This window comes from Lynx canadensis, chromosome A3 (assembly GCF_007474595.2).
Source record: "Lynx canadensis isolate LIC74 chromosome A3, mLynCan4.pri.v2, whole genome shotgun sequence".
NCBI classification, from domain to species: Eukaryota; Metazoa; Chordata; class Mammalia; order Carnivora; family Felidae; genus Lynx; species Lynx canadensis.
Genome location: NC_044305.1, coordinates 85,022,751 through 85,036,270, shown reverse-complemented (window position 1 = coordinate 85,036,270; position 13,520 = coordinate 85,022,751). Strand labels below are relative to the sequence as shown.

The 13,520-nt window shown below is 41.3% G+C and overlaps 1 protein-coding gene across 2 annotated transcripts; it reads right to left on the bottom strand.

The window, feature by feature from the left end:
• Nucleotides 1-1,175: 1,175 nt before the first annotated feature.
• On the bottom strand, nt 1,176-13,260 carry PNO1 (partner of NOB1 homolog). Of its 2 annotated transcripts, XM_030310729.1 has the most exons (7): nt 12,987-13,258; nt 12,598-12,747; nt 8,468-8,551; nt 7,994-8,054; nt 7,635-7,752; nt 2,045-2,115; nt 1,176-1,391 (listed from the first exon to the last, which is right to left on the bottom strand). In XM_030310729.1, the coding sequence occupies exons 1-7, from the start codon at nt 13,191-13,193 to the stop codon at nt 1,324-1,326; spliced, it is 759 nt and encodes a 252-aa protein (XP_030166589.1). In that variant the 5' UTR covers nt 13,194-13,258; the 3' UTR covers nt 1,176-1,323. The 2 variants fall into 2 exon arrangements, with proteins under 2 accessions (XP_030166589.1, XP_030166588.1); XM_030310728.1 differs by lacking the exon at nt 1,176-1,391 and having other exon boundaries at nt 1,434-2,115; nt 12,987-13,260.
• Nucleotides 13,261-13,520: the final 260 nt, after the last annotated feature.

Here is a 13,520-nt window from a genome sequence, read left to right as displayed (position 1 = left end):
TAGTGTTTTGTCCATTAGGTAGTCTTTTTTTTCATTCTTTTGATTTAAAAAAAAAATGGTAAATTGATGTTTGGTATTTTGACTATAGGCCATAAGATAAATCTGCTTTATCACTGGTTAAAAACACAAGTCATTACAAGGACCTACAAAGCCTTTCCTCATTATGCCTTTACTACTTACCCTTCTTCTGCTTCCAGCTGCCTTCGCCTCCTGTGGTTCCTGGATCTTTGGGCTTACTTCTGCTGTGGGCCTTTGTATGGTCTCCCCTGCCAGATCCTGCACAGCTAATGCCTCCAAGTCTGTTCAAATATGTCCTGGCTCCCAACGATGTTCCTGGCCATCCCATGTAAACATACTACACCCGTGTCTCCTTTACCCCCACCCCCCCTTTTTTTCCCCCCTCTTCCGTTGCATTTACCCTCTGATGACAGAACTTACTTGGGTATTTTGTACATCTGTCTTCCCTGGTTACTGAAATAAAACGAAAACTCCACAAGGGCATTCATTTCTATTTGTCCATTGTTCACTGACAGCCTCACTTGTCTAGAATTCCATCTACCTCTTAGCGTTAGCTCATTAAATACTTAATGAAGGATTAAACAGGCAGGCGTTAGTTAAAACAACCTCTTGCATTTGCAGAACATCATAGTCTTGGTAAAAACGTTCTTTTACCATTTTTCACCTTTACTACTTAGAAGAAATATGCCCAAACACTGGTCTGGCTACTTTAAGTGTTTATTTGAAAAATAAAGTTCTTTCTTCACCATCAACTTTGTGATGTTTTTAATTTTATAAACTACAAAATAGGTACAAAGACTAGCTAGCCTGCCTTTGTTCACTACAGTTATCTTTGAACTGCTGCTTCTATGATTCTAAAAAACCCACATACTACCCAGTATTAAGGGTCATGATTCAGAGCGGTTTTGTGCGATGATTTTTTTAATTACACTCCATAGACAAGAAATGTTTATAAATTTATAAAAAGTTATAAATTTATAAATAAGTTGATAAGTTCATACAGTACTGTTTAAACCAGAAGTTTCCCTCCTAGAAGAATCATAAACAATGCAAATCTTTTATTGAAAATGAATAAATTACAGTTAATGTGTAAGTATAGTGTGCCAAATTCAGATATGGAAATTATCCTCAAAGTTGCTGTATTACCAAACCTTTCCTTTCTGTTTATGCTTCTGGCTGTGAGAACAGAAGTGATGAAGGCTTAGAGTGACTGGAATACTCTTCACATGGTTTCTTGTGACATGTGGAGGAGAAGGCTTTTTCTCTAGAGTCCAAAGACAAGATAAAAAGTCTCTTGATTTGAAATCAGAACCGATCTGCTGCTCTGCTAGCCACGGCTCGGATATTGCCATAAACCTTTGATGGAGGATTTCCTGCAGAGGAAAATAAACGTTATCTATACAAATATACCCACATACAGAAGCTACATGGAAAGCAGTCTACAACTCTAAAAAGAACATTTTCCAGTGGATCGCTCTTAAACCAACGAGAACTGTAAACCATACCCAAATATCCTCCGAAAACATTTTAAATCCTGAGTCAAAGGCACCAACCTGTCTGTTTCAAAAAGAAGCTGGTCAATCAGATCTGGGCACTGATGGAAAATCCCATCTAGAGCAAGCTACTACAATCCTGTAACTCTTAACAGAAGTTAACGGACTTTGCTGCACAGCTTGAAAATAGGACTAAGTGTGTCAATTAAATTGATGGTGACCAGCAGCTCTTTTTTTTGTTGAAACCTAAAACATGTTGCCTACTATTCTGGAAGGGCTTTTCACTGCACCTCAGGGGAAAGCAGCAAAGATTTAAGCAATATAATCCAACAAACCCTGTATCTTCTCTAGCAAACAGAATCCAAGCAAAAATACTCCTTTTTTTCTTTAGGTCCACATTTGCCAACCCCCATTTCTACTTGCTATCTTTAACATTACCCTTCACCTACACTGATTTGCAAATGTGGTTTGAGTTCTAAATTCCCTATTCTTTTCTTTCCAGAGAACACACCCAAGGAATAAATTGCTGTTACCCAGGATAAGGTTGCATATGGCAGTTCTTGCCATCTTGATGTTCTGGAAAGAGCCAAGGATGTGAACTTTCCTGCAAGAGAGAATGTGAGACAAGTTAGCAACAAAAAGCATTTCTTTAATGAAGCCCCCTAATCCAGAATGACAGATACAGATCTCTAAATAAAGAAGGTGGTGATGGCTGCACAACTCTAAATGCACTAAAAACCACTCTGAAGGGGAATATTATGGTATGTAAATTATATCCCAATAAAAATCAGAAAAAAAAAAAAACTTTTAAGAAACCAAGAATTTAAGATTCTTAGTTAATGATGGTTACTAACAAGTGAGTGCCTTCTATGTGCTGTGTATGCCTTTATGTGTTCCCATTCATTTAAATTTTTTTTTTTTTTAATTTTTGAGAGAGAGGGGGGAGAGAGACACCAGGGGAGGAATACAGAGAGAGAGGGAGACACAGAATCCAAAGACAGGCTCCAGGCCTGAGCTGTCAGCACAGAGCCCGACATGGGGCTTGAACCCACGAACCGTGAGATCATAACCCAAGCCGAAGCTGGATGCTTAACGGACTGAGCCACCCAAGTGCCCCTATGTGTTCCCATTTAATCCTTACAGGAGCTTTATTAGGTAATTTACTCCCATTTTACAAATGAGGTAAATTTACAAGAATTAAAAAAACAAAAACCCTGTCCAAGATTACACACTGGCAGAGGTGGGATTATTAAGTACCCACAAATGCAAGTAATGCTGTATTTAATCAAAATATTTGGGTTTCAACTGCAAAGCTTTCTAAAGGTTATCTAAGTTTAGGGGCGCCTGGGTGGCTCAGTCGGTTAAGCGTCTGACTTCAGCTCAGGTCATGATCTCGCGGTCTGTGAGTTGAAGCCCGCGTCAGGCTCTGGGCTGATGGCTTGGAGCCTGGAGCCTGCTTCCGATTCTGTGTCTCCCTCTCTCCCTGCCCCTGCCCCGTTCATGCTCTGTCTCTCTCTGTCTCAAAAATAAATAAAACGTTTAAAAAAAATAAAAAAAATAAAGGTTATCTAAGTTTCTTTATTCATAGGGTCATTCAGACCCTTCTAATGGGTATTCCTGGCTGACTGACTGAAACAAGATGGACAACATAGTTTAGTCTTTTTGAGCCCATCTTTCAAAAAATACCAGTAAACTGACACCAAAATTGGCAGTGGGAGCACCAAGAGGAACCCTCTTGCCCAGACAGACTCAGGCATTTCTGAAATTGGGGTAAAAGTGAAAGTCTGTTCAAGATGATCCTCCGATTTTCTTCCCTACTCCGTGGAATCTGGAATCAGGCAACCACCCACTGTAACGGGTGAAATTATGGGGGTGGGGGTTGTTCCCTGGAAAAGGTAAAAGACATGATGTCTGGACCAGGGGTACCAGGTACAGTTGAAGTAGGAGTACCATGTTAAAAACAGGGGCATGTCAAAGCAAATATTTGCACACTGATTGTTGAGACCTCCAACTGTCTCCCATAACCAGGCTTCAAAGTCTGGCAGCAAAGAGCCTGGAGAATGCTTCTCTGGGGAACCTGCCCTGCCCAATAAAGAAAGACTAAAAGAGACATTAGGGCTTCCTCAAAGAAACAGCCTGGCAGTAACCCTGAGTGAAGCCTACAGTCAACCAGCATTACCCCCTCACCCCCCTGTGAGCTCAGGGCTTCCAGTCTGCTCTTTACTGCCTCACACATATGGCAAACACTGAGGATCACCAGAATCTGAGAAGACCATCTAATACAAAAAGTAGAAGTTACAACCAGCAAGGTGAAGAAAGCATTACAGAAACAGAGGCTGTGGGGAGAAAAAAGTGAAAACCGCAAGAACAAAACAAAATCAAGTCAGTAAGATCAGAAAAGCCATTTCATGTATCCATGAATCAACAGCAGGATGTTAAGAAAACTAAACATAAGGATTAGAAGACAGAGTTACAGAAAGGAATTCCAGATAGGGTGGGGGGAAAGAAAAGGAAAGCCAAAATGATTCAAGAAAATTTCTAAGACATTTCTAAAATTTCATTATAGAAAATGAGTTTCTAATTTGAAAGGGTCCAGTACGATGAATAAAAACAGACCCACACTAACACATATCACTATGAAATTTCAGAACACGATTAAGAAGATAGTACAACTCCCAGATAGGAAGCTAAAATAATCAGATAGCAAAATGTCTTTGGACTTCTCAACAGCAACACTGAAAGCCAGGATGTAGCAATGTCTCCAGAGTTCTGAACGAACTGTATAGTTGGCCAGCAGCCAGGACATCTTCAAAACAAGATCTCAAAAAATGTTCTTCCTATGCTAATAAGCTTGCTTCTGGACTATCTACAGCACCAAAGTAAGGAGTACTCGGGGGTGGGTGAAATGAGTGAAGAGGGTCAAACAGCACAAAACAGCATATAAATTCCAGTTATAAAATAAGTCCTGGAATGTAATGTAGAGCATGTCAGCGATAGTCAATAATACTGTGCTACAAGCAAAGCTGCTGAGAATAAATCTTAGAAATTATCACACAAGAAAAAACAAATTTGTAACTGTGTTGATGAACGGATGTTAATAGACTTACTGTGATCATTTTGCAATATATACAAGTATCAAAGAAGAAAAAAAAACCCACAAGTACTCAAAAAGAATCCAACACCAAGGGATTCAAACAGCAAAGGGGCAAAGCTGAAAGGAGAACCCAGGATGCCGGCTGGGTGCCAGGCAGAGAGGGTACCAGTGCTTCTGAAAAAGAAGGATCCAGGAGAGATTTCTCAAACGTTTGCTAAATCCAGATACACCAAGGAGAGATACAACAGCAGACAGCTTTTTAACTGAATTTTACTGAATATTAAGAAAGCACACAAGTAAGGAATTATTTTTTCAAGTGAAAACAGAATTGTAAAGGACAGAGGAATCACAGTATATCACCTGGTTCAGCTGATGATACAGTGAGCAGAGATTCTGTACTCAGGGAATACTGAACACCAGTCTTACAGCACCCCCAGTTTATGGGGGACATAGGGAGGGAGAAGCAAACTGGATGTGAGAAGGCTTGAGTACAGGGGGTGGAGGTGGGGAGAGGGATGAAAGAAACCTAAATTTTCATCTTTCATGGTAGAAAGTCAACAGTGAATCTGGAAAAAAAAATCAAGCTGGTATATAAACAAGATATTTGGAAATATGGGCATAAATAGTTTAAAATTAGCTAAAAGAGTTGAAACTGGTTCCTCTGAGGAAGGGGAAATGGAAGTAGGTGGTAGAAATTTGGGGCTTGCTCACAGATGTATATGTTTGATAAAAATAAAAATTCTTTACGACAGAGCAGAAAGGTGAGGAAATAGAGAAAGCAAGAATACTTGAAGTGTGACTAGTTGTGCTCCCAAAGTAACGGGGCAAGATCTGAATGGAATGCAGGTCTCAGGACATATAGGCAACATTATTTGTCATCTAATATACTGAATATATTTGGAATAGTTTTTAGTTTATCGTGCTCACGTTATACTGTATTTTACGAGATTATCGACAACTCATCAAAAACAACATAGGTGCATCTTAGTCCACCTTACGGTTATATCATAATCAATATAAGTTGTTGAACGTGTGGATTTCCAATTAGTCTATTTATACTGAAAACTCAAGATAGTGCATTTCTTTGATTTCAGGTAGTATGTAACTCGGTTTGTAACAAAAATACAAAAACATAAAAAGTTACTCAATAACAGCAACACTATTCATAATAACCCCAAACTGAAAACAGCCCAACTGTGAATGGATAAACAAAATGCAACACATCCATATAATTAGTACTTGGCAATAAGAAGGAATTACTGACACACCCAACAAAATGGAGAGACTCAAAACAGCATGCTAATCATAAGATGCTATACAACAAAGACCACATACTGTGTATTTCCATTCATAGAAATTTCTAGAAAAGGCAAAACTACAACAGAAAGTAGATCAGGGACTCCTAGGTGGCCCAGTTGGTTAAGCATCAAATTTTGGCTCAGGTCATGATCTCAGTTTGTGAGTTCAAGCCCTGCATTGGGCTCTCATCAGGCTCTGTTGAGCCAGCTTCGGATCCTCTGTAAGCACCTCCCCACCCCCCCCCCATCGGTACCCCTCCCCAGCTCTAACGTGGCATACGCACTCTCTCTCACAAATAAACAAACATAAAAAAAAAAAAAAAAAAAAAAGTAGATTAGTGATTGCCTGGGATGAGGTGGGATCATAGGACTACAGATCTGCCCCCAAACTCACTGAACAGCATACTAATAGAGGTAATTTTGGAGGGATGTAAATCATACTGCAATAAAGCTGTTAAAAAAGCTAGTTCAGGGGCGCCTGGGTGGCGCAGTCGGTTAAGCGTCCGACTTCAGCCAGGTCACGATCTCGCGGTCCGTGAGTTCGAGCCCCGCGTCGGGCTCTGGGCTGATGGCTCAGAGCCTGGAGCCTGCTTCCGATTCTGTGTCTCCCCCTCTCTCTGCCCCTCCCCCGTTCATGCTCTGTCTCTCTCTGTCCCAAAAATAAATAAACGTTGAAAAAAAAAGCTAGTTCAATAGTGCATTTTAAGGTGACACAAATATGCTTAAAATTTAACACAACACAGTACCCATAATTTGATTACCAAATCAGTTACATTTTTAGATTTCTAAATTAACAAAGTTTTTAGGGCTACATAGGATACTTTCAAATGTGGTATACGTTTCAAAACATTTTAAAATTCCTAGTTCAAAAAAAGCTTTCCTCATGGCTCCATACTCCCAACTGCAGGCTCACGTCACAAAGATCAAAATTACAATACACCTGTCTTCCAGTAAGAGGGCCACCAACGTGGTATTACCATTAACCCTCGAGTGTAAAACAGAGTCTAAAATTTAGATTCTAAATTACAGTGAGGCCCTGAGTTTAGAGCAAAGACAGTATGATTTTAAATTAAAATTATTTCTGGGTTTAGCAGCAGGCAGATCCCTCCTCCTCTCAGTCAACTGCTTCGTTCCCCAACTTCATGGCATTATATAATCTTCGAGCCATCTGCCAGTAACCCCGACCCAGCACTGCAGCAGCATCAACCCCCGACAGGGCTAATCCCAGCTTGACTTCCTGCACCCTTACTTTAAGCCTGTCTCATCTTCTTTCTGTTCAGATAGCTGCTCTCTAGTTTTTCATCCAATGTGCAACACTCTCCGTCCTTTTAGGGAGGACCTTTCCATGTAATTCTACATTATTTACAAAGTTTCTACATATAATTCTTTAAAAAGAAAGTCACAAGAGCATTCAAAACACCTACTCTTTTCCCTCTCCTACTGATTAAAGAGTCCCCTAAGATTCTACTGAAATCTTCACGTGTCACGTAACTTCTTTTAATAATAATTCTAAACATTTCCTTTATTGCTGAGAAAAAAGCTAAAATTTCTAAGATCTTCTCAACCTACTTAATCTGCTTTCAAAGTAACTATGTATTTCATTCAGAACCATATACTGACAAAGATTCAGTGGCAACATAATGGATAAAATACAATCTTTATAGCTTCTTGAAACCAGCAAAAGATCAAATATAAATTATGACAATAATTTTCTCAAGATCAGATACTTACACATCAGCCAAAACTATCCGCGTCCGTGTCACATTCTCTATGGTGAATTTGGTTTTTCCTCCTTTGCCAGCGATTCTTCCTATTGCTCTTGACAGGTGGTCTCCCTTTAGGGGCTTCACTAAATGAGAGGAGCGAGACCTCAGGAGGCAAGCCATTCCAGTATACCACCCACTCCATAATGAAGTTTAATCATTAACTAAATTTCCCTACTAAAAGACACAAAACATATATTGTCTATTTTTAAAACCTGCTAGTAATACAGGTCAAATGATGCTATTAGAAAGCTAAGAGACACATACGATACAAAGTCAGCAATACAAAAGTACAATAATAATAGGAAAAGACCACCATACACTCACCATCTGTAATTTCAAAGGACTCTAGGAAGAGGTCATCCAACCTAATGAGGGCAACTGCATCCTACAACATAAAAATAAATGCTGTGGAGCCCTTCATTTAGATACCTGAGAATGACTATTAAGTTAAAATTCACCAACTGTAGGGGTGCCTGGGTGGCTCAGTCGGTTGAGCGTCTGACTTCGGCTCAGGTCATGATCTCGCGGTCCGTGAGTTCGGGCCCCACGTCGGGCTCTGTGCTGACAGCTCAGAGCCTGGAGCCTGTTTCAGATTCTGTGTCTCCCTCTCTCTCTGACCCTCCCCCGTTCATGCTCTGTCTGTCTCAAAAATAAATAAACGTTAAAAAAAATTAAAAAAAAAAAATTCACCAACTGTAGACCTAGAAAACCCCCAAATTTTTTTCAAAAAAGCCCAAATCCATTGAAACATTCATATTATGTTTAAGCCCCTATTTCAGGTGTCATGAAATCACTCACCTCTACCTGAAACCCAAGAATAAAGGCTTTCACAAAATCAGCTGCTTTTGTCAGAGCACTAACATCCTTGGTTTCTTTACAAGTCTGTTAAAAAAAAAAAAAAAGGAAAAAAAAAGGTACAAATTAAGATTGGAGATAATATTCCAACAAAACACTAGGACTGACCTTCCCCATTATTAAAATTTCCTTTACCACCACCCTTCCCCAATATATTCTCTACGACCCAGTTTTTGGTGATACATCAGCACTACATTTAATTTACCCAAAATCTATAAAGAACTTATCAAACTTAACATCCAAGAAACAAACAACCCAGTTAAGAAATGGGCAGAAGACATGAATAGACACTTTTTCAAAGAAGACATCCACGTGGCTGACAAGATACATGAAAAGATGCTCAACATCGCCCATCATCAGGGAAATACAAATCAAAACCATGATGAGATACAACCTCACACCTGTCAGAATGACTAATATAAACAATAAGAAACAACAGGTGTTGGTGAGGATACAGAGAAAGGGGAACCCTCTAGCACTCCTGGTGGGAATCAAACTGGTACAGCCACTCTGGAGAACAGTATGGAGATTCCTCAATAAACTAAAAATAGGGGCGCCTGGGTGGCTCAGTCGGTTAAGCGTCCGACTTCAGCGTAGGTCATGATCTCACAGTTCATGAGTTCGAGCCCTGCATCGGGCTCTGTGCTGACAGCCTGGAGCCTGCTTCGGATTCTGTGTCTCCCTCTCTCTCTGCCCCTCCCCCACTCACACTCTCTCTCTCTCTCTCTCTCTCTCTCAAAAATAAACAAACATAAAAAAAAAAAAACAACCCTAAAAATAGAACTACCTTATGATCCAGCAAGTGTACTATTAGGTATTTACTCAAAGGATACAAAAATACATATTTGAAGGTGTACATGCACCCCAATGTTTACAGCAGCAATATCAATAATAGCCAAACTACGGAGAGAGCCCAAAGGTTCATCGACTGATAAGTGGATAAGAAGATGTGGTAATATATATACAATGGAAGAGGGGTGCCTGGGTGGCTCAGTAGGTTAAAACGTCTGACTCTTTTTTTTTTTTTTTTTTTTTTTTTTTTTTTTTTTTTTTTTCAACGTTTATTTATTTTTGGGACAGAGAGAGACAGAGCATGAACAGGGGAGGGGCAGAGAGAGAGGGAGACACAGAATTGGACGCAGGCTCCAGGCTCCGAGCTATCAGCCCAGAGCCCGATGCGGGGCTCGAACTCACGGACCGCGAGATCGTGACCTGGCTGAAGTCGGACGCTTAACCGACTGCGCCACCCAGGCGCCCCTAAAACGTCTGACTCTTGATTTTAGCTCCAGTCATGATCTCACAGTTCATGACATCTAGCCCCATGTGGGGTTCTGTGCTAACAGCGTGGAGCCTACTTGGGATTTTCTCTGTCTTTGCCCCTGTCCCACTCACACGCGTGCTCCCTCTCTCAAAATAAATAAATAAAAAAAATGAATGGGATGGAACATTACTCAGCCATCAGAAATAATGAAATCTTGCTATTTGCAACAATGCAGACGGAGCTAGAATCTATTATGTTAAGTGAGAAAAGTCAATCAGGGAAAGGCAAAATACCATGATTTCATTCATATGTAGAATTTAAGAAACAAAACAGATGAACATATGGGAAGGGGAGGAGAGAAGAGAAGGAAACAAACCACAAGAAACTCTTAATAAATAATAGAGAACAAGTTGCCTGAGGGTTGATGGAGGGAGGTGGGTGGGAGATGGGATAGATAGGTGATAGGCATTAAGGAGGGTACTTATTATGATGAGTACTAGGTATTGTATGAAAGTGATGAATCACAGAACTCTACTCCTGAAACCAATATTACTCTGTATGTTAACTAAAATTTAAATTAAAAAATAATAACTTGCAAAACAAAATGCTCCCAGCTTTACAGCTGGGTAGTTCCATCCTGCCAAATGACTACACTCCATGAGCGATCTCACTCTGGGGTAAACTGCAAGATTCCCTCTGGCACAGCCCAGACGCCCACACGCTGAGGGACCTCTGACCCTGGTCTATCCCGTCAATGCCCAGGCTGGTCCTCTTCTTCCTCAATGCATGCAGTCTTCCTGGGAGTTCTGATCTAATCTCCTGACTTCAACTGTCATTATATACTGATGTTTCTCAAAGCACTAACTCCAGTACTAACTACCAAAAATGATTTAAGCAGGGATCTTTTCCTCAAAGGCTTTACTGGATAATTGCAGAAATAGCTGCTATTCATAAAATTCCTACCACTGAAAATGACATGCATTGCAAAGGTGCTTTACATACAGCAGCTCTAACCTTCATGTCAACCTTGAGTATTAATATAAAAACCTTTACATTTGAGAAAACTAAAGTACTAAAATGTGAAAAAGGTAGAATTCCAATACAGGTCTGATTCCAAAATTGTCACTTCTATTCTCCCACACAGACTCACAATTTAGTTGAGACCACATATTTGACAAATTTAAAACTCTACAAGGTTGTGTAATGGCACATTTAAAATCAGACCCCAGTTCCAATCCTGTATGTGACCTTGGGCAAGTCCCCTTCTTGCTGCAGGTCTTAAGTTTTCTCATTTGTAAAAAAAAAAAGGTCAGAGTGGGAGGTCCTGAAAGCCCCCCCCCCCATCAAGATTCACTTATTAGTGAATGAACTTTGACTAACATACTCTTTTTTTTAATGTTTGTTTATTTTTGAGAGAGAGAGAGTGTGAGTAGGGGAGGGGCAGAGAGACAGGGAGACAGAGGATCCGAAGCGGGCTCTGTGCTGTTAGCACAGAACTAACAGGGGTCAAACCCACGAGCCCTGAGATGATGACCTGGGCTGAAGTCAGATGCTTTAACCAACTAAGCCGCCCAGGGGCCCCAACTAACATACTCCTTTGACCCTCAGTTTCCTCGTATCTAAATGATGGGGATTTGTTAAGTACTTCACAGGGCTGTCCTAAAGGTTAATATGATGTGGTGCGTGCTAAAGCACCACTACGTTTATGGCCTCCGGCAGGACCAACAAGTGTGAGTGGAATCCAAACTAATGCTGCTGGGACATGTGACAGCCAAGCACAGCAAGAGTGTAGGCTCTGAAGAGACGACTGCAACACAGGCCAATCCTAAAGGAGAAAGCTCTTGAGCTGGATTCTGAAAGATGACTGGGATTGAAGCAGGAAAAAAAAAAAAAAGAGTACAGAGGAGAGGGCCTTCTTCAGACAGCAAAGCCCCCAATAGTATGGACATAAATATGTTCAAAGAGATGGTGAGATGAGTTAGGACTTAAATTCCTACTTAAAAGGCAGGTTAGGTCAAAAAACAGCTTTTGCCCTTCAGAGATTTTGAAGACACTAGGATATTATAGTAAAAGCAGTGTGGTCCGCGCACTGGCACACAGGAAGGGGTGGTGAAAGGAGATCTAAAGCAATGAAGCAAGGGAAACCCTTAAGGAAACAAGGTGTTCTCACACAAAGCTACAAAAACCTGCATGAAAGTGACAATGAGAACAAAGAGGAGTTCTACCGCCAAGTTCTAGATTTTAAACTTTACCAACTCTTCAGACCTGTGCATCTACTTTACTGCATTATTCTAGCTCAACATGAGTCTATACCAGTCCTGATGACGGTATAAGAACCCTCAAAACAGAAGATAGAATTAATTTTGGTTATTGATTCTAATACGAAACTGGCACCCAGGAAAAGAAGACCAAAGTCAATTAATATTAACTTTCAAACTGACACCATGAAATGAATATATGTGTGTGTGTACAAGTATGTACTTTTGTTCCTTATTTACATACTTCTGTTTATGACAACCTCTTTACTCCACCTTCTCTCATTTCAACACAGAACACATCATAAAATACATGTACAGGCATGGCCAGTATTTTCGTCTGACCTTAGGCCCACCTTATGAATTCAACTAATATACATGTTGAATGCAAACTTCAAAGACATTCAAGAAGTTCCAGCTCACTGTACTATTTTAGAAAACTGCATGACGACCGTTTAACAAAACAACTCCCACTAAGGAAAGCCTATTCACTCCTTTTCATCCCTGTAGGAGAGAGAAGCCCTAACATATTTGGAAGTGGTTGACATTCTCCTTACCCTGATCTCTACATTCCTCGATTTCAAGTTAAAGCGTATCTGAAGTCCCAAATGTTCTACAACAGGAGTAAATATCTTCATCCAGTTTTCTTTTAATGGCGTGTATCTGTTAGCTGGGACCGGAATTTTCCTTGTTTCTTCTTTCCCACTCTACAATAAACGAACACACAACTCGGGAGATGTCTCGAAGGATGGAGATGGGCATTGCAAAATGACAGCTTTTCCCCAAAAAAGATTTAATTGAACGAATTAAACTTCGTTCAGGAGAGTCGTTTCTCTAAGAACCCCACTACGGAAGAGCCCCAGCAGTTTTAACATCACCCAGAGGCCACCGGCTTAGTCCAACTTTGGCCCCGGCCTCGTTCCTCACCCACGGTCCCCGCTAGTACCAGGAATCCATCCCCAGCGAGGGGCGGGAAAACGGGTCTCTTCGCGGGCCGGGCCTCCTCTGTGTCCATGCGGGCCGCGTCCCCGCCCTCCCCCGCCGCGGACAGCTGCTCAGCCTGCCGTTTCTTCGCCCGCCGGCCACCCTTGCGGGTGACTTGGGTGAAGCCGTCCTCGGCCCCCGCGCTCTGGGCCTCCATCTGCGTTTCCATCCCCAGGAATCTCCAGCCCCAACATGTGCTCCCGGCCAGAACGCGAGCACCGCTGCAATGCGCAGGCGCACCTCGCAGGGTCCAGCGTCCGCCAACCAGCCCCAGGGCTCCGCCCACTTTCCTAAGAAGTCCCACGTAGGGGCCCTGGAGCGGGATTTTGTGCGTTTTTTGGACCGGAAAGGGGAATATCCTAAAATATGCCTGATTCCTGTCGTGCCCTCTGGCTCCGCCATTCCCAGCCGACGCATTTGCAATCTCCAATATGTGTATGTGCGAAAGGCAGTAGGTAAAGACGATAAACAAGTTTGTGCTGTCAGTGAAGAAAAA

Bases quoted from the DNA above. Each gene is read 5' to 3' on its own strand.
- PNO1 (XM_030310728.1), bottom strand. From the start codon at position 13,193: ATGGAAACGCAGATGGAGGCCCAGAGCGCGGGGGCCGAGGACGGCTTC. The intron at 7,753-7,993 runs GTGAGTGTATGG...CCTCTCATTTAG, and splicing joins GTCCTTTGAAATTACAGATG to TGAAGCCCCTAAAGGGAGAC. The intron at 2,116-7,634 runs GTAAGTATCTGA...TCTCTCTTGCAG, and splicing joins CGGATAGTTTTGGCTGATGT to GAAAGTTCACATCCTTGGCT.